At 41.8% G+C, this 27,454-nt stretch overlaps 5 protein-coding genes across 6 annotated transcripts; 3 read left to right on the top strand and 2 right to left on the bottom strand.

The window, feature by feature from the left end:
• Positions 1 to 394: 394 nt before the first annotated feature.
• LOC115764397 (ATP-binding cassette sub-family A member 3) lies at positions 395 to 8,816 on the top strand. The gene is made up of 11 exons (XM_030707377.1): positions 395 to 1,160; positions 1,225 to 1,801; positions 3,013 to 3,156; positions 3,221 to 4,873; positions 5,216 to 6,054; positions 6,124 to 6,470; positions 6,545 to 6,877; positions 7,023 to 7,176; positions 7,247 to 7,444; positions 7,619 to 8,392; positions 8,457 to 8,816. Exons 1-11 carry the CDS (start codon positions 895 to 897, stop codon positions 8,653 to 8,655), a joined length of 5,484 nt encoding a protein of 1,827 aa, XP_030563237.1. The 5' UTR covers positions 395 to 894; the 3' UTR covers positions 8,656 to 8,816.
• A 1,570-nt stretch (positions 8,817 to 10,386) lies between these two features.
• LOC115764315 lies at positions 10,387 to 15,025 on the top strand. The gene is made up of 7 exons (XM_030707254.1): positions 10,387 to 11,407; positions 11,478 to 11,719; positions 11,806 to 12,029; positions 12,081 to 12,828; positions 12,894 to 13,087; positions 14,222 to 14,684; positions 14,747 to 15,025. Exons 1-7 carry the CDS (start codon positions 10,495 to 10,497, stop codon positions 15,005 to 15,007), a joined length of 3,045 nt encoding a protein of 1,014 aa, XP_030563114.1. The 5' UTR covers positions 10,387 to 10,494; the 3' UTR covers positions 15,008 to 15,025.
• A 1,038-nt stretch (positions 15,026 to 16,063) lies between these two features.
• LOC115764316 (seipin) lies at positions 16,064 to 17,539 on the bottom strand. The gene is made up of 3 exons (XM_030707255.1): positions 17,039 to 17,539; positions 16,487 to 16,974; positions 16,064 to 16,411 (listed from the first exon to the last, which is right to left on the bottom strand). The coding sequence occupies exons 1-3, from the start codon at positions 17,320 to 17,322 to the stop codon at positions 16,086 to 16,088; spliced, it is 1,098 nt and encodes a 365-aa protein (XP_030563115.1). The 5' UTR covers positions 17,323 to 17,539; the 3' UTR covers positions 16,064 to 16,085.
• Positions 17,540 to 17,854: 315 nt separating this feature from the next.
• On the top strand, positions 17,855 to 19,821 carry LOC115764289 (tetraspanin-33-like). Its single transcript, XM_030707221.1, has 2 exons — positions 17,855 to 18,469; positions 18,533 to 19,821. The coding sequence occupies exons 1-2, from the start codon at positions 18,049 to 18,051 to the stop codon at positions 19,027 to 19,029; spliced, it is 918 nt and encodes a 305-aa protein (XP_030563081.1). The 5' UTR covers positions 17,855 to 18,048; the 3' UTR covers positions 19,030 to 19,821.
• A 615-nt stretch (positions 19,822 to 20,436) lies between these two features.
• On the bottom strand, positions 20,437 to 25,743 carry LOC115764388 (arginine/serine-rich coiled-coil protein 2-like). 2 transcript variants are annotated; one of them, XM_030707356.1, is made up of 4 exons: positions 25,547 to 25,743; positions 24,607 to 25,161; positions 22,136 to 22,204; positions 20,437 to 21,932 (listed from the first exon to the last, which is right to left on the bottom strand). In XM_030707356.1, exons 1-4 carry the CDS (start codon positions 25,610 to 25,612, stop codon positions 20,706 to 20,708), a joined length of 1,917 nt encoding a protein of 638 aa, XP_030563216.1. In that variant the 5' UTR covers positions 25,613 to 25,743; the 3' UTR covers positions 20,437 to 20,705. The 2 variants fall into 2 exon arrangements, with proteins under 2 accessions (XP_030563216.1, XP_030563217.1); XM_030707357.1 differs by lacking the exon at positions 24,607 to 25,161 and having other exon boundaries at positions 20,448 to 21,932; positions 25,547 to 25,739.
• Between the last annotated feature and the right edge of the window lie 1,711 nt (positions 25,744 to 27,454).

Below are 27,454 nucleotides of genomic sequence, written 5' to 3'. Positions count from 1 at the left end.
ACACACACAGACACACACACAAGCACACGCATACACTTTGGCACAACTTAACCGAGTACTCGTAGAGCATGTAGTGGGCCCAAAGATGCGCTTGCCATCTTGAAGCTGATGCCGCTACTGGGTTTTCTATTATTTGTTTTTTTATTTGTATGGCCCTGACATGACACATGTCTTGAGAAAGCGCATAAGGGTATTCCCAGGCACAAATATGTTCTTTTTTTACGGTCATGAAACTGAATATGGTAAAAGCAACTAAAAGTCTGCACAATTTTTAGTTTTTAAAATCATAATATTAGTTTGCTTTTTTTTTTTAAATCAGGTCAGAATCGATTCATTCAAAACACACACACACACACACACACACACACACACACCCAGACTCACTTTGACGGCAAAATTTTCACTTTAATTAAAAGCGAAATCAAATTATGAACCACAACAGTTGCAAGAGGAACATATTTTGCAGGTGTATTTATGCAACTGAACGCTGCCCAGTTGTGATGAAGGACACCGACTTGATTACATTAAATAGCAATATGCTGACCTCACTGGCACTCAACTTTGGCAGGCGACATGAAAGTGAACCCAGCGTCATGCACCGATACAAAAGCGACCCGTGCGAAATAGCCAAATGGTCGCCGTGGGCCTGAAAAATGTTGAGGCTCTTTTTGTTTGAGCCAACAAAATGAAATGTCGTCCTCTAAACTGCTAGTTTTTAAGCTGCGAAAACAGGCGAAAAATATTGTTTTGAGTACGAAATTTGAGCTCGAACAAATCATAGCAAACTGTGAGTTGGCTTTCTCGTCAATAAAAGATAAATTATAAAAATTATATAAAAAAGATAAGTGAATAAAAAAATAAAAGGACACGTTACGTAAGGGCAGACTTGAGAACATGCCGTGCAAAATCCCGAAATGTCGTATTTTCTGTCTGATGGTATCCAAACACTTTAAAAAGCAAAGGAAGCATAAGCTAACCTTCCTTGCAATGATGATAATGCCCGTGTTATTTTCTCTAGTTATTATACTGCTGCGATATATACCAGACATACCGAAATTTCAAACAAGCCCAGATACGGCCGTTCAATATGAATATTGGTGGCAAGCACTCATAGAGAAAATAAACAAGCGCCGCGAATTTATGATCCGAGAGGAAGAAACGTAAGTCAAAGACACTAGATATATAGAGGGGGAAAAATATAGATTGTACTTCTCGCTTATACAGTTTCAAGGGCAATGTGTTCATACCGAAAATAATGGTAGGCTATGCCCCAAACACAACAGTTGGCATACGCAAACTGGTTGATGGTGCCCTGAGTGTTATGTCTCTGACACCGATGCAGATCTCCAGCTTTAACGACTGCAACGAGCTGCGCATACGAGCGACCATGGAGCATTTTATTGCCAGCGTATGCTTTCACAATGTCGATGAGTCGCAGCGTGGTCTGCCCATGCAGCTGCATTATTCGATATTGATGCCATCCGAATTGAGGCTCTATGAAGACACATGGATTGGCAATAATTGGAAAGTGAACCAAATGCTCGACAGCCATCCTGCTAGTTACGTTCCCAGCAATACAACGCCCGTGTCCAACTATGTGCGTGAGGGGTTCATATCGCTTCAGTACTACATTGGCATTGAGTATCTGCAGCAAGCGTCCGGCAACGCAAAGATACCACAAGTGCAGCTACGTACCTTTGGCCTTAATAACACTGTTAATGAGTTGATAAGCGAGGGCATCGATACGTGTGTATTGGTACTGCTGCTAGGACTCATGTTTCCCGTCACCATTCTAACAAAGGTACGTACATGTGTACATACATACATACATATGTTTATACATATCTATATTCGCGCGTTGAGCTTTAATTGTGACAAATACCAAGACGTATCAATTTTTTCAAAAAGTATCAGTTATTATTATTATTATTGTAGAGATTCGGTGGCCTGTTTCTTATTTTCATGTAATTTGTTAGCTTAGGCCGGCTCTAGATTCTGGACTTTTTGTGCTTTATATTAAAAACTGTCCCGTATATTTTAATATTCTTCGAAAATCGTCAACAGCTTAGAACGCAACGTTCGCTTCATCAGCTCTGTTAGTATTTCATTTTATTTTTGGCTTTGAAATCAATTTCGAATTGAAACAAATTTTTATTTCATTCTCAGCATGTACCTTGTTCCCAGGTTTTCGGTAATAATTAAGAAATATTTGAGTTTTCCCTAAACAATCATTTTATTAAAAAGCATATTCGAGAAATATTTGTTCCATTTTGAAAAGAAAAACTAAATTCCGTGAACTACTGACAAATAAATTACCCATTATGGGGCATTAGTACCGTATTTAACAGCCGACAATGGTACTTTATAAACAACTTTGGTACAACATTTTCTATCAATTCAAATTTCCCAACATCCATCACTCTACAAATTGATCCTTATTTAGTTCAAAAAGGAATCATTGAACTGTTTTTGGACATTTTTACTACATTTAGTAATCGAAAGTTGTACCTAATATTCGAGTATGGTACAAAATTAGAATATTAGTCCAAATTAGCAATTCATTATATTTTCAGCTTGTACCATATTGAGCTAGCGAGAGTGGTAGCTGATAATTGGCATTGGTACAAGAGTTGCATCTAACTGTTTTTTACCACTTTCATCAAGTAATAAACATATACATTAGTGGAAAAATAAATTACCAGTTATGATACAAAAAGGTACAAATTTTCCAACAGTTTTGGCTCTGTGAAATGATATATATAATTGTCAAGTAGTCAAGGATCAAATAAAGTGCCAATTGTTGGATATAAATAAATTACCAGTTATGGTACAATAAGGTACAAATTTCCCAAGCTATCATTTCTGTTATCAAGTAGAAATGAATAAAGTACCATTTATGTGATATTTGTAATTATGCCAAATATTGCCAAATCTGCTATAAAAATACCAGATTTTTTTATTTAATTATAATACAAAGAGTCTTAACATACACATAATATAAAATTGTTATAGGAAATAGTTGAGGAGCGTGAACTCTCATTTCATTATTCGCTGAATAGAAACAGTGTGGGAACCCTTTGGCAGCTTGCGGCCTGGTATTTCAATGGATTTTGCCTGCAGCTCATCTCCTGCTTGATATTCACGCTAGTGCTAAAGGTATGAGATCATGATACCTTATGTATATTATGGATATTATCATTGAGATATAATCAAATTGTAGGTTGAGTGGAGCTTAAATTCATCAGTCTTCAAAAAATGTCCATGGCATATCATGATGTTCTTCTTCTTTTCGTACGTGCTCTCCGTCGTGGCATTTTCGGTGCTTCTGGCCGTAATGATACGCACCACAAAAATGGTGGTGATAATAATACCCACCTTCTGGATCGTGGCGACGCTGCCTTTGCTGACGGGCCAGTCGCTGGAATCCTCGTTGTCGAACAACATTCTACTTGTGGCCTCGTGTCTGTTGTGCAATGTGACAATGTGCCGCGGGCTGAAGCGATTGTTGAGCTTTGAGTATCATAATAGCAAATTGAGCGTCCAGCAATATCTGATGTCCACGCTGATGTCAAAGGATCTGACGCTGTTAATGCTCATCGGAATTTTTTATATCCAGACCGTATTGTACATGGTACTGGCAATGGTTCTCGACTGCAACGTATGCCCGTGGTCTTATAAACTTGTCAGGTGCGTGCCATGCCAAAATCTGGCCATTAAGGCACGACAGTGGATCAAACGACGACAACGGCGGAAAAGGAAAATTAGGGAAGATCAGGAGGAGCTCAATGAGAGCCTGTCGCGTCGCATTTCTGAATATACAGATAAACGTGAACAATTAACAGAAACAGTGCAGCTGCTCAAGGAGCAGGCAAACAAACTAGTGCCAACGAAGATGATGAATCAGCCGAGACGCAAATTTGATACAGATATTAGCACCGAATCAATGAGTTCCTCAAGCGAATCAGATGAGGCTTTGATTGACAGGGCCAATCAGCAGAATGCACTGGACAGACAACTATTGGTCTGGTTGAGTAACCACGAAATGGAGAACAAGGCCATGCTCGATAGCGATTCAAAGCGGGTTGCCCAGAAGTTCTACCTGCAGCAGGCGTCCAACGTGAACGAGCCGTTGGAGAGCAGCGGAGATACAGACAGCGAGGAGGAAAGTGATGGGGAGAAGGGTCCGATTGTCATCGAATTTAATAACGTTTGGAAAAAGTTCAACAAAACCTTTGTGGTGCGTAAGTTCTCGCTGAAAGTATATCAAAATGAGCTAATGGTCCTGCTGGGCCACAATGCTGCCGGCAAAACAACCATACTGAATATGGCCTGTGGTCATACGGCGCCCAGCCATGGCAGCATTCTAATTGACGGCTTTGATGTGTTCAAGCGACCAGCGCGTGCCTTCGAACACGTAGGCATATCCCTGCAAACCGTCAATCTCTTCAATGAGTTCACATTCGCCGAGCACATAGCCTACTTCTGTCGACTGCGCGGCCTATCGGTCAGCCAGACGAAACATGATGTTAAATCATATTTGCACTCGCTGCACGCCGGCGATCTGGCCCATTTGCCCGTCGCAATGCTAACAAATGGACACAGGCGACTCCTCCAGGTGCTATGCGCATTCGCCGGACGCACAAAAATCGTGCTGCTCGACAGGCCCATGGAGGGCGTGGACGCCGATAAGCGACGCCATTTCTATAACTTTGTGTTTCGCGAGAAGTCCAATCGCACCATACTGATCACAACCAACTATCCGAATGTGGCCAGCAATCTGGGCGATCGCATAGGCATTTTGATCAATGGCAAACTGATTATCTGCGACAAGGAGATGCGTCTGTTACGCAGGAACCAGAATGTCTATCGCTTGGTAAGTCATCCATGCGGATCCCTTGTTCAGTTTTCTGTCTATTTGTCGAATTTATCAAATTCCGCAACCCATTTCCAAAGTTTTACAGTCATTGTAAAAGTTTGAGAGTCACACTAACTGTAGACTCACAAAAATGTTCGCAAATTAGTTATACGTATATATATTTGAAAATTCGTAAATTTAAATAGATGTCTTCTATTTCAGAAAAGAGTAGAAATAGAGAAATGTTTCGTAGTTTTGAACTTTTCAAGAAAAATTTGTTTGGGTGCATTAAAAAGGTCTCTTATTCGCATATTTGAAGCTATTTTTCAACAGTTTTTATACTTTGATTGTTATGAACAGGTTTGTTACTTGGGCAGCGGCTGCAATTTTCGACTGTTATTCAATTTTTTCGCCTATCACATACCAAGCATGGATCTGGAATCGAAGATGGGCGACACAGCCGTCTTTGCCATTGAGCACGAGGACTTGCTGCTATTGTATAAGCTGGTTGATTTGCTGTCAATCAAAATGAATGATTTGCATCTGGATAGCTTTAAGCTAAAGACGACCTCCCTCGAGCAGATACTGCTGAAGGCCATGATGCACAAGCATGTGAAGAACACTGAGTTTATGCAAAACCCATTGCCCATGCTGGCCAATCGCATACGTCAGGTCGAGGCGACGAAACTCTCGACAAAGAAGAGCAAATTCCTGACCGATATTGCCCAGCTGCTGACCCACATCCGTGTGGTGCTGCGCAAACGATTTATTGTCGACATGCGCTGCTGCACCGTGCTAATGCTCCAATTGCTTTTGCCCAGCGTTGTCTGCACCTGGTGTTTCATCATGCCGCACCTGGAGGAGGGACGCTACCAGCTGCCCACAGTATCGATGACAATGAACCATTTCCAGCACACGGTCACGTTACTGGCCCAACGAGCCCTATTGGAGCCGGTGCGGGCCGCAAGTAAACATTATCTGGAGCATGCCACGCACGGTCAGCGAATTATTGAAATCGATCCAAATTTGGAGATGGTCGAATACATCAGATGGTATACGGCGAAGAATCTAATAATGACCGATCTCAACTTCGTTGTTGCCGCCATATTCAGTGATCAGGCAGTCGAAGCGCTGTACAACAACAATCTAATGCACTCGGCGCCAATTAGCCTGAGTCTGGTCATGAACTCATTGGCCGTGTGAGTGATCCATTTTGATCTCATTAGAATAGTGTCTCGTATTTTCTAATTGATCTAATTGATGTATAGGGCCTTTGTCAATCCCAAAGCTGGCATTAATGTGAAGCTCGAGCTGCTGCCCTTCTCCACCATGCATACGGTCTATATGACCAATGAGCTGAACTGCCTGGACTGGGTCATTTGGCTAACGTTGAGCTTCTGTTTCTGTTATGTTTGGTCATTGCCGCTGCTGGACTTTGGTCTGGGTCGCGGTACGGCCTACCAACGCATTGAGGTTATCGGTGGCATGCGTTTTGGTACACTCAGCGTGGCCAACTTCATATATGGTGTCCTTGTGGTAATCGCCAGCCTGATTCCATTGAATGCGGTCATTTTATACTTTCACACATCACTGCCCATGGATATTTATGATAATTGTGAGTGATTAACTCTGCTCGATTCGATTTGAGTCGAGTCGACTCTGCAACAATTCTTTCAATTTTAACCACAGTCGCATTTCTCTATGTCATACTCATTGCCGGCGCTTGCGTTACGTCCATTAATATTCTGCTCTCGTACTGGCTGACAAAGCTGCGCATTGGGTATATTGTAATCATAATATTATACTCGATCGGTATCGTATTGTATTTGTCAAGTTACGAATGGCAGACAATGCAATTTCATAGCCAGTTCAGGGAACTCAACTTTTTACCAATTTATGCGATGCTCAACAATCTGATGCGGCTCAATAATATATCCGAAATAATTGATGTATGCGCCGATGAGCAGACCTACAAGACCAGTGTGCATCTGGAGCAGTGTCAGCTGGTGCCAAATTGTTGTGGTGAGTGCTGAGAACTAAATCAATCCTATTAAGTCATCTAATATTTTCAACTGAATATGTCGAGTACTCCCGTCTGGAGCAGACTGAATTATAAAATGATTTGTATACGATCTGCACTCTTTAATATCAAAATTTCTTTTGTTAGAGCAAGCACGCCGAGATGATCCATATTGGGAATTTACATGGACTGCTTATCTTACCATGATATTGATATGGGGATTTATCTACATACGATTTGGCCTGAGTGTGGCAAAATTGAAGCCGCCCAGAAGTAATGATACCCTAAAAAAGGACATCGAGTAAGTAGGCCACCAAGTGAAGCTGCTATGAAATTTGCACAACTTTTATATTTTCTCATCTTTATTACAGCCCTGACAGTTGCTTTGACCAAAGCATCCTTCACTTTACCAACGAGAATGAGCCCGACAACACGTGGATCAAGGAGAAGATACGTGTCCGTACACTGGAGCGTCCCTTGATTAAGACCAAGGCGCTGCATGTCGAAAATTTGGCAGTGTTTTTTCGTACGCATGTGGTGCTAAATCATATCAACTTCTTGGTAGAACGGTACGTGAATGATAAATAGTAAAAATATAATAAGTATAACGAGGCTGCAAACCGACAAGCGAAGACTTGAATCAAAGCCTATTAAGGCTAGTTTTGCCGTTTGCAGCCGTGATACATATTGCGCTTAAAGCCAAAGCATGTTATAATTTATAATTTGTTATTGCTTTAATTAAGTTACCAAATCATGTCCGTGGTGGGTGTGAACGGTTCCGGTAAAACGGTCCTAATCAAGACGATTTTGGGCGCCTATCCCCCCAGCGCGGGCAGCATAAGCAGCTTTGGGAAGCACTCGTATCAGTACAGTGAGCACGATAACTATAAGCTAATTGGATATTGCGCACAGGACGATACGATCAAGGAGGCACTGACTGTTATCGAGTATCTGCAAATCGTACTGATCATACGTGGCCTGAAGAAGGCACATGCCTTGGAGGAAACGAAAAACTTATTACAGATATTCGATCTATACAACAGTCGATTCCATTTGCTGCCCCAATGCAGTCGAGGCGTGATGAAGCGCCTGAGCCTGGCCATATCACTGATTGGATATGCTGGGCTCATTCTAATGGATGATCCCTTTGCCTATCTGGATGTGAGCAGCCAGCACAACATATATAGTTTGATTCAATCGCAGTGCTTCAACGGCCAGGCGGTGCTCTATACCAGCTCGGATCCCAAGTACTGCGACGTGGCCAACCGGACGACCCTGCTGCACCGTACGAACCTGTGCGTCATTGGTGACCGGGAGGATCTGCAAATGAAACAGCTGGACGAGTATATTGTTGTCAAGGCACGTATTCAAATTGATGAGTTTTACATGGATAAGGACGAGGATAAGGACGAGGCGCGACTTTCTGATTTGTCCAATAGCCGGAACACCGACGAGAACCAGGATTACTTTCAGTTCTGTTCAATAATTGAACATTTTTTCCCTCATGCGATCATTAAGTAAGTTAAATAATACATAACTATTCAGTGCATATGATACATATATAAGTATGTATGATTTCAGATCCATCACCAATCATATGGCCTGTTTCTGGCTATCGAAAAGAACGTATAGCATGTCGGTGGCCCTGGAGACGCTGCACAAAAACAAAAATATCTTTTTTCCATTCACGATCTGTTCACCTTTCCTCAAATCGATATTCATAAACGTTGTGGGACAACCGGGTCGAACTATTCAAATAATCGAAGACGAGGATATCTAATTTTTATATTTTTTGATACGATTTTGCTGCTCTTTTTAGATAGGCATATAGGTAATAGAAAATATATATAATACTAATATTATATATATTTCATAGGTTCAAGCATATTCATCATTTTCTTAAGTTACAATTTCTGTATAAATCTTAAAAGCATTTGGGGCTAACTTAAGTCTGGGCATATCCCAAATAAAGTACTCATTCCTTTCCTATATTGTCTGAACCAAAAAGCTCTGAATATTATTTAACTGCGGCCAATGCTCTTTCAAATTTATTTATGTACAAAACAATCCTAATCGCCTACATGACAGATGCCAACAATAATATGACTGGCGCATTTGTCAGACAAGTGTTTGTGGCCGAAACTGAAGACTAGAAACAAACTATCCCGGCATTGCTTCAACGTGACAGAATCAAAGCTAACAGACCGTACAATTGGCTATAAAGCTGACCCCAGCTGACCATACAAGTAATTGAGTTAAAAATAATGAACCCACTTTTTCACAGCTAAGAATAATATGCAAACATGATAAAACAAATATGTGCGTGCATGTACATCCTATATATAATATTAAGTAAGCACACGACTAGTCGGCTTGCAGATACCCTATATTCGGTCTGAAGCGTCCTAAAACAATTGTACATATTTCAAAACAATATTCCGTACCTGAGTACCTAAATACCCCGTTTGGTAAGCTATACCTAACCTAATCTATATAAATAGGAAATTGGATGTGAACAGAAAAAAACATACGTATATATAAACATATATTCTTTAAGGGTCCGCACATATCTCCCCATCTTTTTTGCATATAGCCACGGCTGCCGCGTGAAACAACTATGTTGTACCAAAGACTATTGAAAATGTACCAAACTCGGCAAAAATGGATACAACCAATATAGTAGCATAGAAAAGGCGTTTTAGAATGTGGAAATATAGTAAAATGGAAATGCATATAAACAGATAATATTTACATATTTGCGCAATTTTTAAGAAATACCATTAGTACCGTAGCCCTCCACATATCATGAATTTTATGTGTACCTTATCCATATTTGGAATACAATTTTTTTAAAATGTAAATTGATTAAACTAATCAATTCATTTAAATAATAATATATATTTAAATAAAAATATTTATTAATAAAGTTATAGCTTTAATTATATTTAAATCATTACTATTTTCTTATTTATTATTATTATTTATTATTAAAAATATTATCATTTTAATTATAAATATTTTTATTATTATTGTTATTATATTATTATTATTATCGTTATTATTATTATTCTTTTTATTGTTATTCATTTTATATGATTGTCAGTATTAATGTCATTATCAATATAATTCGACTTATTATTATCAATATGAAACTTATAGTTAATTTGTTAAGTTGGTCCATATTTATTGATATATTCCCAGTAATATATGACAAACTAATATCTGCTTGCCAGGGTATTTTTGACGCGACGCTTGCAAAATTTCGTAAAAATGTGCAATTTTGTATTTTTTATAAGTTCGCTGATAGGGTCTATTTAGATGTGAGTAAAAAATTATTCGAGTATTTGCAGCATACGAATGCGATTTTTGTTTGTTCTGCAATTTATTAATAGCATCGAGGCCCAGAGCAAGTGCAGCACTTGTGCTCGGAGCAGAGAGCATGGTCCTCACATATGCATCAAAATTATTTTCATCTGGGTATATTTTCTATGGGCACAATTAGTCTGTGTGAAAAGGTTGAGTAAACTATTTGGAAGGCGCGAAAATATTAAGAAAAAAAAGAACGGCGACAAAAAAGAGTACCTAAAAACGATAAAGAAAAAAATATTGCAATATAAAAATGGTTTCCAGCCAGTCAGCAACTGCAAATCGCGTCTTTTGGTTAGCAATACTATTCATCAGCTTATTGCTGCCATTGGACACCCAGGAGGCCAGCCGTGACCTGTGCAAGGGCTCAGACGATGCGGCCGCCTGTGCTCAGGCGACCGAAGCTCTAGGCACGGGTCGCAAGGCAGCGCCCAAACGAGCCAAGTTTAAGTTCCATAAAATTCAGCGCATGGACGACGACGACGACAACGGCGACACTGGCGATGATAACGAATCGGGCGCTGAAGACATGGCTGATGACAATGATAATGACGACGATGAGAACGATAACGATACTGATAATGATAATGATGAGTCCAAGGCTGGCAATAGAAGGCGGCAAGCTGAGGATAGATCTTCGATTGAAAATTATAATGATAACGAAACCGATGACGAAGACAAGACCGAACCGTCGCTACTGAATCGCATTTGGAACAGATTTGTTTGGGGCGAAGCTGCTGCCAATGAGACAGAGACAGCAGAGACACAGTATCCCAATGTGCTCAACTGGCTGCACTGGCTGACGGAGCCCACGGAGGAAGCCGCTCCAGTGGGCAAAAAAGAAAAGTCGCGCAAATCGGTGAAAAGCGACATTGATTGGCTGACATATTTAAAGCGCTGGCCCTTCAACAGCATCTTCCCAGAGCCGCCAGCGCAGCCCAGCGCCAAGCGGCGGCGCGAGCGGCACAGGAACAGCCCGGATGATGGTGAGAGCAGCGGCCCGTCGCGACCGCAGCCGCCCAAGAGCGAGGAATATGTCGAGCTGCTGATACACTCGCTGCCCGCGTTCATTGGCAGCGTGTCCCAAGCGAAGAGCGGCGATTGCCACCAGCAGCTGGAGCTGCTGCATCGCCAGCTGCGTGCTCACAAGATGTGGACGTTGCAGAGTAGGAGCACATGACCGATCCCCAGCAGGGATTATCTCTGATATAGCTGATATGCCCATTTGCATTGCAGTGCTCGATGCCACGGCCAAAATCGGTGCCGGTCTGTTGCGCGGCAACATAAACCAGTTTGGGGACTATGACCAATGCACCAAGGTGTCCACGACGGTGCAGACGACCGCGTCCAAGAGTCCGATGCGCGTGCATGGCAAATACTGTTTGGCCCAAATCGAGATGCGATCGACGCTCAGCAGTCTCAAGGAGCCGCTGCATCTGCTGCATGGACGCGACCTGTGGCACGCCCACCTGAAACATGTAGCTAGCCAGCAGCCCAGCAAAAATGGGATCTCATCTCTTATAATTGAAGTTCTATTGGTTTTCTATTTGGTTTTATTTTTCAGCCCAAGCACTTTGCACCACGCTACAACATCGCCAACTGGGGCATTTGCCTGCCGCACGCCTGCTCCGCCCATGTGGTGCATAGCATTATTGAGACCAGTCTGCGTCCCTACAATGACACGGGCATCGAGTTCCACATCGAGGTGAGAGACGAGCACTGCACCACAAGGCAGCGGAAGAGTTTCACGAAGCTTTTGGCCAAGGACAGCTATTTGGCAACGGGCATGTGAGTTGACAATCGAACTATTTCTGGAGCTCTATGTAATCCGTTGCATAGATTAGGCATTGCCACGCTGGGCCTGATGTGTCTGTTGGCGCTCGGCTGGGAGCACTGGGACTGGATCAGCCACAAGCTGATGCGCCTGCACGGCGGCAACGAGGCGGACGCACAGCTGGCGGCAGCTGAGGCGAACAGAGTCGAGAATGTGTGTGAGCCGCAGCCCGCTGAGGAGCCGGAGCTGGACGAGACGGCAGCCAAAAAGGAGGAGGAGATCACGCCGGCGCTACATGTACGGCTGTTGGGCGCCTTCTCGCCACAGCGCACTCTGGAGTCGCTAGTCTCGCTGACACATCCAGATGTTGAGTTCCCACTGATACATCTGCTGAAGATATTGGGCACGCTCATGATCTATGTCAATCTCAAGTACATCATGGCCGGCCATTTGCCCTTGACGAATCGCGACGCATTTGTTGGCACTGTGAATCGCAACTGGAGCCTGGCGTGCCGCATTCCACTGCTATACAGCGACATGTTGCTCCTGATAGGTGGCTTCTTGGTGGCCCACCAGCTGTCCAATGACATGGAGCAAACGTGCCGTTTGAGCTTCCTGCGGAATGTCGGCTCGAAGGCGTGTCGCCATATGCCCAGCATACTGGCGGTGATCGGCTTCCAAACCTGGATACTGCCACATCTGGGCAGCGGTCCGCTCTGGCATCTGCTTGTCGGCGAGAATGCCCGTCTCTGCGAGGAGAATATGTGGCGTAATGCGCTCAGTGTCCAAAACACTGGCGACCTTGAGGAAATGGTATTGAAGTTGATTTCCTTATCGCTAATACTATTCCAAAAGTATACAATCCAATTCGATTTCAGTGCTCGCCCATCACGGTCCAACTCTCACTGGATTTGCAATTGTACTTTCTGGGTGCACTCGTCGTCTGGCTGTACTTCACCGATCCAGAGGCTGGTTTTTTTCTCTGTGGCGCTTTTCATGCCATCTCCGTTGCGGCGCGATTTTCACGCACTCAGCGAGATTTCCTGGCACCGTCGCTCTTCCACGGCATCGGGTGGGTGTTCCATTAGATTTACGCAAAACTCATGCTCAAACTTAGTTTTCATAAGCTGCACCCATTGTAAATTTGTAAAAAGGCATGATGTTTTTCTGCCAACGTATGCAGCAGGCAAAAGGAGGCACATTCGACTGCATAGAGAGTAAATACGCTTGATCAGGTCGAGAAGCTGAGTCGGCTTAACCAAGTCCATGTCTGTCCGTCCCGTCTATGAGAACTAAAGGAGAGATTGTTTTCTAGCTCGTAAATGATGGCAGCTAGATATGTAGAATACACTGTCTGGGTATACTTCACCTATTGGGGACACTTCCCCAACCCCCAAAATTGGAAAAAACCTAATTTGAAAACTAGACCCTTAAACTGTATTATTTACACTCATACAATCAGCAGGGTTTCATTGTTCATTGCCCATCCCATAAACTTTCTATCTTTACGTTGTCCAACCCCTCAGAACTAAAAAGTCGCATGCTTAGTGATATTTTGTCATTTTAGTAATTAATTTGTAAAATTTTGTTATCATTGTGTTATCATTGCTAATGATATTGGGTTTTCTATGAAAACAATATTGCTTAAAAAAAAGTTCAATGCTATTTTTTTTTTTAATTTTTATCATTATTTCCGTATTCAATCATAATGAAATATTAATCAGATATCCATTATTAATACATTTTCAATGATAATAATATAAGTTTTTCAATTTATTTCTTTTTTTGAACTATAATTAAATGCGATTTTCGTTATAGTTATTTTATTCAATGAAAATTGTAAATAATTTTTTATGCTAATCTTTTCAATGATCAATTATTGTAATTTTCAATTTATTTATTTTATGATATTAACTATCATTGCCTTCATTCTAATGAAATCACTAATGAATTTGCACTACAAAAGTATAATAACTATATAATTAATTTCTTAAAATTTCATCAAAATCGGACTACAAAAATATTCAAGAATACAGACGCATACACACATACATGCGTGTGTGAGTGTGTGTGATTTTTGTGTATGCAAGTAAAGTAGGGAGCTGGAACGCTTGTAACGGCAACTCGAGCCTAGGTGCAGGGTATCAACTAGTCGGCACTCGGACTTATTTTCATGTTGTTTTTTTTTTTTGTTTTTTATTAACAGTGTCAGCAAGTTCTACCGCACCGCTAATCTTATTTACAACTCGCCAATCACGCGTGCAACCACTTACCTTTTGGGCATTGGCGCCGGCCTCCTATTCCGCAGCGAGTCCGGATCTTTTGGCGTCGTGCCACGTTTTCGGCGTGCGGGTTGGGCTCTGGCAATGCTGGGCATTGCCTGGTGCTTTTGGTCAGCCGCGGCGGGAATGCGCACCAAATTCGTATACAATGCGACGGAGGCAGCTGCATACCTGGCCTGGAGTCCGCTTATACTTGGCCTCGGCCTATGCTGGGCCATTCTGATGGCGCCACTGGACAAAGGTCTGGTGCAGCGTTATCCAAACATTGCCCGTCCTGTGCTGCTCCTGTCGAGAATGCAAATTCCGCTACAGCTAGCCAGCTATGTGGTCGTCCTGTGGAGCACGGCAAGCGTAAAGGAGCCCCATCAATTTCAAATCTCCGATTTGGTACGTAAATCTCTTCTGCATACCACATTCAAGTATTTGCAACCCTTATGTCGGCTCCGCAGATAAGCCTACAGGAGTTGGCGTGCATTGTGTGCTTCGCCCTTGTTGTGGCCTTCCTAATTGACTTTCCCGCCCAGCAAATAGGTTATATATTATTGGACATCATATTTAGCGATGTTCTGCTATCGAGCAGCAAAGTAAGCACAACTGTGGAGCCGTCGGAGGCGACGCCATCGGAGAAATCACCGGATTCGCCAGAGCCCATCGAATCGATTTGGTCCTCTGAATCAGAGCCTGAGGAGGAAAAGTCGAACGACATTTAATGCTTCAATTATACTTATTGCATCTATGTATTTTTATTTCCATTAATTAAAGTTTGTCATTGATAAGCCAGATAGCCAGACTGAGCAAAAAGAAAGAGTCTTTGCTTTATCCTAACTCCAGGTTGGAGGTTTCTAGTCTTTTTTTTTATATTAGTTAGTCTGATTAAATCAAAATATTCGCAAAGTTTTCCACAAAGAGCTGATAACACAGTTAAAAACTCTCTTGGCCGGACAGCGGCCGTCCGTTCAAGAGGAGAATGCCTTTTGCCTGACTAGGGTAAAGATTCGTTCATCATACTATTATAGAAACTGTCAAATTTTGGGACTCTAGACTCAAAATAACAACATTTCGATATCGATTTTTATCGATTATATCCAAATATCGATTATCGGAAACAAACTCTTGCTGCGCGGACACTAGGCAAAAGTACGTTCAAAATTTCACGCATGTAGCTCTTATAGGTTCTGAGATCGACGGACAGGCAGACGAACATGGTTTGATCGACTCGACTATTGATGCTGATCAAGAATATTTACACTTTATGCGATCGGATATGCTTTCTCTTGCCTGTTACATACATTTGTACAAAAACATTTTACCCTTTAAAAGAGTCGAGGTATCCAGAAAATAAAATATTCCTGATCTGTATATTCAATACGAAAGCCTACATGCCCATTCACATACTTAAAGGCGTCGGATATGCCTCCTACTGCCTGTCACAAACATTTGTACAAAACTAATTTCTATATATATATATATATATATATATAAATTGCATAGATGCCACAATAATTGTACAAAATCAGTTCATTATAAAAGTTAGTTAACTTATGACTTTATAAGCAAAGTAGTATTTTCGTCTTGGGCACAATGTATACAGACTATAGCGAGTCGCGTTTATAAATAGGTAACTTTTCAAATTTATTGTATTAATGGCAATACTTCAATGACAAACTCTGCACATGCTGCACCGCAGCAGGAAACTACAATAATCCTAAGCCTATAAGTCTTTGGCGTAAGCCTAGCGCGGTGGAATTTTTGCGATTGCATTTAAAATGCTTGGATAGCTTGGATAGCTCATTGGGCCTGCTCCTTAACTTTGCGTTGACGCGGCGTCTGGGCCTCTAGGCTCTCCGGTGTCTTATCGCTAGCCTTATCTAGCTGTAGATCTTCAATGTTCGCCCCAACCTCAGCAATTTCGTACTTCTCATCCAGGAAACTCAGCTCGTCCTCGTCGCGTAAACTGCTCGAGCTGGAGAGGATCACACTGCTGGCTTTCTTTTGCAGCTGGTTCGTGAGCCGTGCGTATCTGATTTGCAAATTGTGCAGCCAGGTGGCATCGGACCAGTGGTACCAGCTAAGCAGAAAGACGACCAATATAAAGAATAGATTGGTGCTAATGGCTGGAAAGGGAGTGCATGCAAAGCCAGTTTAGATGATATTGTCCAAATGGGAATGATCAGTGCTGCAGAACTTACCCACGATGGCCGAAAGAATGGGCCAGTTGAACATGATGTACCGCAGACCAGTAAAATCCGCCTCAATGTGCAACGTAACCGTATAGAATTGTATCTTCTGCGATTGTATCTCTACATAAACATCGGTTATGGGATGCTGACGCTCCTCCAAATAACGTGAAAATATTTCGACCGGCACCTTCTGGAACTCCTCCTTCCAGCCCAGCACATAGAGCGGACTCAGTGCCCATGTGGATATCATTCGTATCAACGGCGAGCGATAGCGCATCATGGCCGATCGGCACGAGTGACCACGCAGCATGGAATCATAGTCGCGCATCTCAGCACAGACCATAAACATGCCCAGCTCCAGGTTCTGCGGCGATTCCGGCATATCAATGTTGACAATGACCTTGTACGCTTGACCCACCATCAACAGTTGTTGTTTCTTAGTCAGCGACACATGGGCATGGGGAAAGGTGCAGGGTGTGCTGGTCTCCAGGCAGGTTCTGCAAATGTGCCGCCAATCAAAATGAACATTTGCCTTGCAGCTGTGTTGAGTGGAATACGTACTTGAACTGCATGTGCACGGGTCGCGTATGCGATATCGGCGGCATGTAGACATAGTAGAAGGCGGCATAGAAGAACACGGCTAGCCAAATGATCAGCACAACGGCAAAGGCGATCAGTCCCAGGCGCAGCACCAGCTCCCGTATGGTGTCCACTTTCTCATCGGCTTTGCTGCGAAATCGATCGTAGACATTGAGCGTTAGATTTACGGCCGGGCGCACAATAAAGCGGCGGCCCAACCCAAGCGGGTCAAAGCAGAAAACGATGAAACGCAGCAGGAAATTCATGACGGCGCGATCTGGCGAGCGTAACTATGACTGCGTCTGTTATCGAACTGTGGCTATTAAGTACCGTAAATGTAGCACATACTACTTAATAATTGAGGTTCTTATCGGCGATAATGTCTATTGCCGGATTTGCATGGTTTGAAGTTCAAACTTTGAACGGCAAAAGTGGACATTATCAGTTGTTAACAAATTTGCAATCAACTGGGAGCTGCGCGCTGAATCATTCACGTGCATATCTGCAGAAATACTGGTTTTTAGTTGAACTAGCTCCAGAACCAGTTCTCTTGTTCACACATATCGTTGGTATCAATGTAATGTATAAATTGTATTATTAGCGAAAACATATTGTTGTGCATATTGTGATAAATTATAATTAAAATAATTAATAATATTTTATTTTATGTTTATATTAGCTATATATTTGATTTAGTTTTTGGCATGTTTGCCAATCGACAACACTGGTTCATGCCTCAAGCTTACCGATATATTGAAATATCGATATGTATTTAGCCTTTGGATTTGTGTATGTAAACGTAATATAGCCAATCGCTTTAATAGTATATAGAATGTAATAATCAAACAAAAGTAATTATAAAAAACAATCAAGTGTAACTAGAAACGCAATGTGTTAAGCAACAAGACTCGAATATGTGTGCATTGTAATATTTGTACCCAAGTTGGCTGACATCGAAGGTTTCTGGCCTCTCTCACAACCAGACAAAAACAATGAGCAACTACAGATACCACGGCGGGGGCGGAGGTGGCGGCGTCGGCGTTGGCTATTATGGCATTGAGGTGCGCGACATGCATCAGCGGATATCTTATCCGCATCACTTTACATTCGTCAGCTCCTGCGTGAAATACATGATATTCATATTGAACTTCATGTTTTGGCTGTTTGGCGGCCTGCTGCTGGGCATCGGTGTGTATGCGTTTAAGGACAAATGGGAGGAGGCGAACGGTTGGGTGAAGCTGGAAAATATTTATGATGTTGTGCTCAATATATCCCTGGTGATGATCATAACGGGCATTGTCATATTTGTGGTCAGCTTTGCTGGCTGCCTGGGCGCACTGCGCGAAAACACCTGTCTGCTCAAATTTTACTCGATGTGCCTGTTGATATTCTTCCTCATGGAAATGGCCATAGGTACGTGGAATTGTTGAATCGTAACGATCAATCACATGTTCTTATACAATGCCTACTTTACAGCCATCATTTGCTTTGTCTTCCCGCAAAACATGAACTCTTTTCTCGAAGATCAGTTCACTGATAAGATTATACACTCGTATCGTGATGATCCGGACTTACAGAATTTCATTGACTTTGCCCAGCAGGAGTTCAAGTGCTGTGGCCTGAGCAATGCCGGCTACCAGGACTGGAGCAAGAACGAGTACTTCAACTGCTCCTCGCCGTCGGTGGAAAAGTGCGGAGTGCCATATAGCTGTTGCATGAATGCGACTGACATTAGCTCCGGCTTGGTGAACATCATGTGCGGCTACGGTGTGCAGGAACATTCGGTTGCGGCCGCCAGCAAACTAATTTGGACCAGTGGTTGCATTGAAATCGTGCGTGTCTGGGCCGAGCGCAATCTCTATACTATTGCGGGCATAGCGCTGGGCATTGCACTTGTACAATTGTTGGTCATCTACTTGGCCAAAACCCTGGAGGGCCAAATCGAATTGCAGAAGTCACGCTGGGCAGCGTAAGGACACACACATACACATATAGTCAGACTGCCAATCGCTGTGAGATAAGGATAGAGCATGTATCCTTGCTACGCAGCTGCTCCACTTCGAGATTGATTAACCGAGCTATTCAAAGATTTGTTGCATTTAGATTCGGTTTTTTATATTCCACAGTAGCAGACTTTTCTTTTCTCTCTTTTTGTCTTTTAAATGTTTCAAAAAAGCATATTTATACACTATTTAAAGATTGTAAATTGAACTTATTCAATTTGTAAAAGTCTGAAATAAGTATGTTCATTTAAACAGAAACAATTAATGTTCTCTTAATTGGTTTATATCGAAGGACCAATTTAGCTATAATATTACCACCTACGACAATATGTATATATACATGTACTTACTTATATAAGTAGAGAGTCGAGTCAAATGAACATACCCTATTTTGTAAGTGCACATTAAATAGAGATTGCATTTTATAATATTTATGCTAACAAGGAATAGTTATTTTTGGATTTCCGAAAATTAAGCACCCCCTGCAGAGAAACAAAACCTTATTCTTATCAAATCTCCCAATTGTTCCCAAGACATTTCTATTAGATAACTTCAAAACGCAGCGACTAGCATGCTTAGAAACTGACAGGCAGACAGACGAATATGTCCTAGATCAAGGACATATATTTTATAAGGTCTAAGTTATCTCCTCGTATGCGTTACACAGTTCGTGACAAAATTGAAATATCCTCTGCATGGGTACAAAAATAGCGTATAACTTATAAACAATATACTCATAAATTAAGACAGAAATAAAAGTAGATTTTTGTATTTATACCACCAAAAAGTGCATACTCTGTTTACTGAGTTAAAAAAGGGGGTTTCCTGGTTTTGTACGCAATTTCTGGATAGTGTCCTTTAATATTTTCTGGTAATCTGCAGTCAATTTAATCACAGGCTGAGAATCACTGACATATAACTACAGTTTTAGAGTCACCAGCCACATATTTAGGTAAGGGAAGAGAGCATTGCGCGGTCGGCTACAGCGTTTGTAAAGTTGCATGTCAAATGAAATGCTTCGGGCTCGGAATTCCAATCTAGTCTGCATTAGGTGCCGAACTCGAAGAACAACCAATCCCTAGCCATATTTCTTCCATGGCTTATTTGAACCAACACCTGGGCTGGTGGGTGTGGAAACCAGGTAAACTAACGGGCAGGCAGGAAGTCAGCTTAGGCCTTACCTTATCACCGAACATTTTTGTTGATAGCCCTGATATAATCTAACTTCGAAATAATTCGAAAATTAAAGTTTTTTGCATATTGTTTAACCATTTTAACAATTATTTTGAACAGATTGAAAAGTGCTCATGATAAAAACTAGCTTATGATGATTCGATTGTAAGCTCGAACCAATATATATCTAATATATTATACATATATATTTTCTTGCAATCCACATTCTCCATTCGACAAAATCGTATTGCATCTGAATTGGAACATTTGCTCGCAAAATTTATTTGAAATAATCAAAAAAACAAAATAAAAAGTAATTATTAATAATAATAGTTGGAGAAAAAATTTGTTAAAACAAATAAATATTGCGAAATTAGATCAGTTTTAGGTGACTTAATCGAGTGTTGATGCGGGCACATACTATTTACAGCTTTCACTCGTAAACGGTTTTTGTTGTCCTCGACCCAAGCGCTTTAAAAGCTGCGCGGCTGTGATCCAAAGCCCAGGCCGACGCCGCGCATCGTGTGCGTGGCGGCACGTGCCACCTCGTACTGCTGTTCCATGTTGGAGAACATGCGCTGGCGCAGCTGCACATCGGCTGGGACAGATCCGCCATTGGTGGTGGTGGTGCTGCTGCTGCTGCTGGTCTGATCAATCGCTGGATCGGCTTTGGCTGCCGCATTATTGTTGCCATTATTGTGGGTGCCGCTGCCGCTGCTGCTGGTGCTGTTGCTGTTGTTGTTGTTGCTATTTGTATTGTTATTGGCATTCTTGATACCCATGAGTCGCATAAACTTGGACGCCACCTTGCCATCGGAGTCCTGAGAGAAATGCGCATTGCCCCACTTGTTGGCCGAATCCTCGTTCTTCTTGGAGCCCCAGAGCAGTTTACGCTTCTGCTGCTGCTCCGCATAGCGATTGGCATTGATAATGCCCGGATTATAGTATTTGGGTAGCTGCACAGCCGCTGGCTGTGCATCGACTAGCACGCTTGCCGGCGTGTTCAGCTCCAGCGACATTAAGGATGGTATTTTGGGCGCATAGTTGGGCGTTGGCAGCAGGCCGCCGCCACCGATAACGCCGCCAGCTGGAGTCATAGTGACAGATAGGGCAGCTGCTGCTGCTGCGGCTGCGCCCGGGCCAGCTGTTGTAAATGGCACTGGCGGCTTGCCGAGTAGTCCGGCTGCTGGGAAGGCGGCTCTCATTAGCGGCTCGCTGGACTTTCTGACGTTGACTGGACGCTCGGGCGGCGATCTGGAACGGCTGCTAGAATCGCGCGAATCACGTCTGCGATATTTGCGTGTTGCCTGCGTGCCCAATGACTGCGGCGGCGCCTGACGCCGACGATTTGACGGCGCATCAATAGGTGTGCGTGTGCGGGACCGTGAGCTCGAACGTGATCGGGACCGCGAGTCGCGACGTCGACGGCCGCGTTCATCATAGGAGCGTCGCTGCGAGTGCTGCAGCTGCTGTTGCAGCGACTGAGATTTGTACGTCAGCGATGACGACGAGGCTGAGTTGTAGGAACGCGAGTTGTCGCTGTAGCGCGTCTCTTTGGTGTGATGCCGCGACGCAGTCCTATCCCTATCTCTATCCCTGCCACTGCCACTGCCATGGCGGCGTTCTTCGCGCTCGCGTTCGCGCTCGCGCTTGTAATCGCTCTCTTTGTTGCTTTCTTTGGTGCGATGATGGCGTTCGCTCTGTAAATAAAGTGTAAATTATTGTTAAATGATTCCATCAAATTGATTCAACACCAATGACACGAGAGAGAGTGGGAAAGGGCATGTGCAAAAGGGCCTGCAGCATAGCTTATTGATTGAACAGAGAGGGGAATATGGGCCAAAATAGTTAAACTTTCAGCTTTAATACATGCCCTGCCCTCGTGTCATTGCATGGCACTCACCTTGCTGTAGTCCTTATCCCTATCCTTCTCCCTGTTGCGCTCTGTTTCACGGTGTCGGCCGCGGGCATCCTGTAACGAAATGAAGAAGGCCATGGAAACTCATATTATTGCTTCGTATTCGATGCGGCTGCTTATAATCAAAACAAATGAAACCTTTCATAACAAAACAGAATGAAACGTAAGACAAATTGGGCGCTGGACACAACGTTTTTGTTTAAAGGAAGAAACCAAAAACGTTTCTTATGCATTCGGCTCTGCCCTGCAAGTCCATGCGTGTGTGGATGCGGTGGAGATGTGGTTAATGTTGTTCTTGTTGTTATCGTTGTTGTTATAGTTGTGGTTGTTGTTGTTGTTGTTGTTGTTGTTGTTCAGTTTGTGACTGCTGGCGCTGCTGCAAGAGATGTTTGAATTGTCGCTTCGGCTACGCGAGAACCAACGGCTTCTCACAGTTGGATAAGTTCATAGATAAGTGTGTGGATTAAATGCTAAGTATTGAGTTTTTGGTTATTATTTTATGTTGCAATACTCACATTGATGCGTCTCGATTCTCGATTCGTTCTCTCTTTGTCGCAACCATGCGGTTAGAGTGTGTGTTCAAGGAGTTAAAGGAGTGGGACACAATACCCTGTTGGGCGCGTTGGAACAACTCTAATAACTCTAAAACAGTCACGTTCACGGTTTATCGGTTATCGTTTATCATTTATCGGTTATCGCTTTAGGTCTTAACTGTCTCAGTTCGTTTACAGTACTCAGGTTCTCTAAAGTTTCTGTTTTTTTTGCTAGTCGAGTTCGCCAGGTCCTGGTCGAGACTATCTTTTTTTCTTTAGTTTTTGGTTTTTTGTTTTTTTTTTTTTTTTTTTGGTTTGTTTACATAATAATAACAATAATAAAATGGTATATTTTAGTCATATATAAATATAAAGGTTGCATAAAAGTTTAAGCTTAAATATGTATTAATAACAAAATACGAGCACAAATTAGAATTGCAATTATGACTATAATTGATACTAATAGAGTTGTTACAACAACCTCGACTCCAGCACCACGACTCACAAAAACTATATAGTTTCCCATTATAAATCATCCAGACAAACATGCACGCACACTAGACACATTAGACCCGCCCGCAGTCCTTCGATGGAGGATGGAGGAGCTCTGGGAAGCGGACAAGTAAAACTAAAGCAGCCCCAGACAAGAAATTGGAAATAGGGCAAAAAACAACCATCAACGAAAACATTGAGCTATAAAAACTTAAATATATAATAATAATAATTATGTGTGAGTTTGTGTGTGTGTAGGTACATAAAGTGCATTTATGTACGAGCACATATTGTATAAATGTACAAAATTAGAACAAAATTAACTATAACTATGTGCCTCGCATAAATGTTTAAATATCAGTGCATTGCCTGAAAAACACAAATAGTTTATCAACCATTTTGCATTTAAGACTTTAAAGTACATTTTCTTGTTCTTTCATATCATACTATATCTATAGTAATTAATTGTTAATGACAAACAGTTCACAGTTCTCAAAAGTAGTTCAATCATAATTTCCCATTTCCTATTCATAACTATTATTTTGGTTAAAACAAATCGTGGATCCTTGAAGGGTTTTCATACTTGTTTTACTGGCATTCAAGTTCAACTTTCTTATTAAGGTTAGCACTAAAAAATGGTTTAGCTAAATAACAAATCAGCCCAGGAGGACGTTTGGTAGAAATTGTACAACTTTTCAAATTTTCATATAAATGCGTGCCTACTCTAGACTCATAATTATTTCCCTGTAGGGGGAGTAGAATGGAGTAGAGCAAAGTGAGGCGACATAAGGAGGCCATAAAGCATATAGAATCTGGATCTGTCTGACTGTCTGTTTCCATGCTAAGGTAGCCTTTCAGTTTTGAAGCTTTTGGCATAAGCCTTCGCACAGCTTCGTCCTTCTATAATGGGCAGTAAATATATCTAAACCGTCCAGATCGAGTGCATCATATAGTTATTAGGGAACGATCGGTCAAACAAGTTCTTCTATTAATGATTTCTTTGTTCTTTTAAGATATCTTAAGCCTAGCATTAGTTTCAGTATAACTATCTACAGGCAATATACACTACAATACAGACATATAGCTCAATGGCAAGAAATGGTAACAAGACTAGTTTTTGTACGACAACAATTACTGTTATTTCCTCAACACAACAACAAGCTTTATAATTCTACTGATATATACAATCTTAGTCTTTGCCCTTCTCCCTTCTCGTTATACTGACTGGCTGATCTGTTAAATACATGATAACAATATAGACTGATAGCTTTAGTATTTACTTAGAACATAAACGAAAAGTTCCCTGTGCTACAACAAAATGTATTCAAAAGCCTTAATTGCAATTATGGCTCCTTAGTTGCTTTTGGTTGCGACAGTTAAATAATTATATGAGGCATTTAAATATCTATGACAATGACAACAAAAGTTTACCTCATCTTTGTTGTTGTTGTTGTTGTTGTTGTTGTTGTGGTTATGGCGACTGCTGCGGCTCCTGTGATGACGATGACGATGGTGATGACTATGTCGCCCTCCGCCACTTTGTAGCGGAGGTGTGGTCGGCATTTGATGGTATCTGGCCATCTTGGACATGGATGTTGAGGCCGGCTGGGGCGACAGCGTTGGCAGACGTTTCTTCAACTTGTCTATTTTGTTGTCAGTGTCAATGCTGCTGTCAGAGGCGCTGCTGGCGCTGTTGCTGCTCGAGCGTCGACGCTGGCGTCGCATCTGACGGTCGTTGCTTTTGTTTTTAGCCTTTTGTTGCTTTACGGCTGCCTTAGATGACGCCTCCATTGCCGGCGGACTGCACGAGCGTGAACGGCGTCGAGCAGCAGCAGCAGCAGCGACAGCGGCATCGGCGGCAGCAGTAGCAGCAGCAGATGCAGATGCTGTTGCAGTTGCATGAGCGGGTGGCGGACTGCGCTTTTTTCGTGTGCTTGTGTTTGTGACTGCAGCTGGTTGTGGTGGTGGTGCTGCGGCTGGTGGTGCCTAGGGGAATGGTTCAACTATTCAGAAACAGCAAATTCGCATTATTTTACTAAAACACTAGGCACAACTACATTAATAGAGACAAAGGGGGGGGGGACAAGATGGGAAAGTTCATTGTTTTGATTTCAGTTTGAGGTATGACCCGCGCCATACGTATTTCAATACAGATTCTGCTTATAAATATATGAATACATATGCACACAAGCATACGATATTTACATGCACACTCACACATACGCACAAAACTACATAGGTATATATATATTTATATATATATATGTATATGCATAGAGGCATGCTCGCCTCGGTAAAATGTATACACAAAAAAAAAATGCTCTGACATTTGGCATTTTTTTTTTCCCCCTAACATATTTGGAGTATTTACCCTTATCTCGTAGCCGGGATCGTCCTCGTGTTCATCCTCGCTGCTATAATTGACCAGCGCCTCCATTTTGCCAAATTATGAATTGATTTTCGCGCTTGGGCTGTTCTTAAAACTTGAATATTAAAATCAATAAATCTATTCCGTTGCTGCTGCTATCTTTTCTTTTTTTTTCTCTGGCAGACAGCTTGTCGATACACTGGGATGACAATTGTTGGCATCGACTGCCAATATATCGTATTACGGCAAATGAGTGTCGATATTCTATCGATATGTCAATGAGATTGTATCGTTTCTTTGCCTATACCACAAATTGAGCTACAACAAAAAGCATATACTAAGAGTTTTAACATTTAATAAAATAAAATCATTGTATATGTAAAATCAGTCATAGCAGTGCTCAACGTGATTTGTTGGCGCTCCCGCTCGATATTTTGGCCGAGAAAAATACACACATGCATCGATATGTGACAGCCTATTTGTTGCAAGAAACGCCGGCGCTTATCAGCTGTGGCAGCACTTGCCCCAGAGCAACTCTGCATTGAGCGCGCCAATTTTAAAAATTAATGACTAGTAAATAAAAACTTGCATTCATTATGTGAAGTGCTCTTATGTCACCTGTCGCATACAAATGCTAAAATCCACTCTCCTTCACTTCTCCCTCATAAAAAACATCCATCATTTTGATTTCCTTAAGTGGCTCTAAAACTGTAATAAGATAAGTACATTAAGGTTGTGGCGCATTGTTATTGTTGTTTATATATTTGTGTTGTTTTTTACAATTTTGTTTACGCAGAACTTTTTGGCTAACGTGCCGGCTTCAACGTCGCCGAAGTTACAAATTAACCTTATTTTTGTTGAGAGATAAAGCAAAACATATTTGGACCTAAAAATAACCATAAATAAATTTACAGTTGTGCTTGCCGAAGGGCCATCGGAGCGTTGAGTTGGTGTTTACCACTTAGCACTTGACCAATGCTGGGGAGGGGTAATCATTATACATAGCACAGTGAATGCTCAGCAAAATGAACACACGCTTATGCTCATATTACTGTGCATTGTTTGACAAATACATATGCTTCAGCTTAAAAAAGCGTCCAAATAAGCTAAAGAGCAATCTAGGTAAATTAACGAAAATTAAATACTTTTTATTTAATCAGCCAATGCTGAACAACTTCTTAACAATACATTTATTCCAAATATGTTAAGTCTCTGTTCAAGCATAACATCACGTCAACAAAGAGTTTTTTCTCTCCGGCTTTGAACTAGTCAACCTTATCAAGCGTGCACTGTACTATGCTCGCCAATCGTCGCAGACTGTCAGGGCTGCCACTGTGGTGCGCTACTGGTGTGGATTACAGCTAGAGTAATGCCACTAACACATGCACATCATGTAAATACACACACATACGCATATGCATGTACATACATTTGTATGTACATATGTATTTATACAGCACGCTTTTGCTGCGGTTTATTTATTTCTAATGTTGTTTTGATTTCTCTTGGATGGTTTTTATTGTTTGTTTGCTATGCAAGGCCAATTGTTTTTCGCATACTTAATATTGTTTGCGATCAGTTTCTAATATTATTAATCGCTTATTAGCAATTTTCAAACATTTTTATGCATACATACACAAGTATAAAGAGCAAAACTTGGACTTGGATTGTTGCGAATAAACAAATCTTGAACTTTGTTAAGAATATATGTATGAGGCGAATGAAAGAAAATACTTACAAACAAATAATAAGAACACACACACACAAGAACCTTTCCATAAATTAAAAACCTTGTTTACCAATTTTGCTCCTTATTTACCCAATTCGTCAAAGCTATTTCCAAATTTGTTTGACCTTTTTTCTGCGAGGGCTAAAATGTAAGTTTGTACACATGTTCTATATATGTAGTTG

This window comes from Drosophila novamexicana, unplaced genomic scaffold (assembly GCF_003285875.2).
Source record: "Drosophila novamexicana strain 15010-1031.04,08,12 unplaced genomic scaffold, DnovRS2.1 tig00000820-arrow-pilon, whole genome shotgun sequence".
In the NCBI taxonomy this organism is placed as follows: Eukaryota; Metazoa; Arthropoda; class Insecta; order Diptera; family Drosophilidae; genus Drosophila; species Drosophila novamexicana.
Note: the sequence above shows the minus strand (reverse complement) of the source record. Positions and strands in the feature narration are given on the sequence as shown.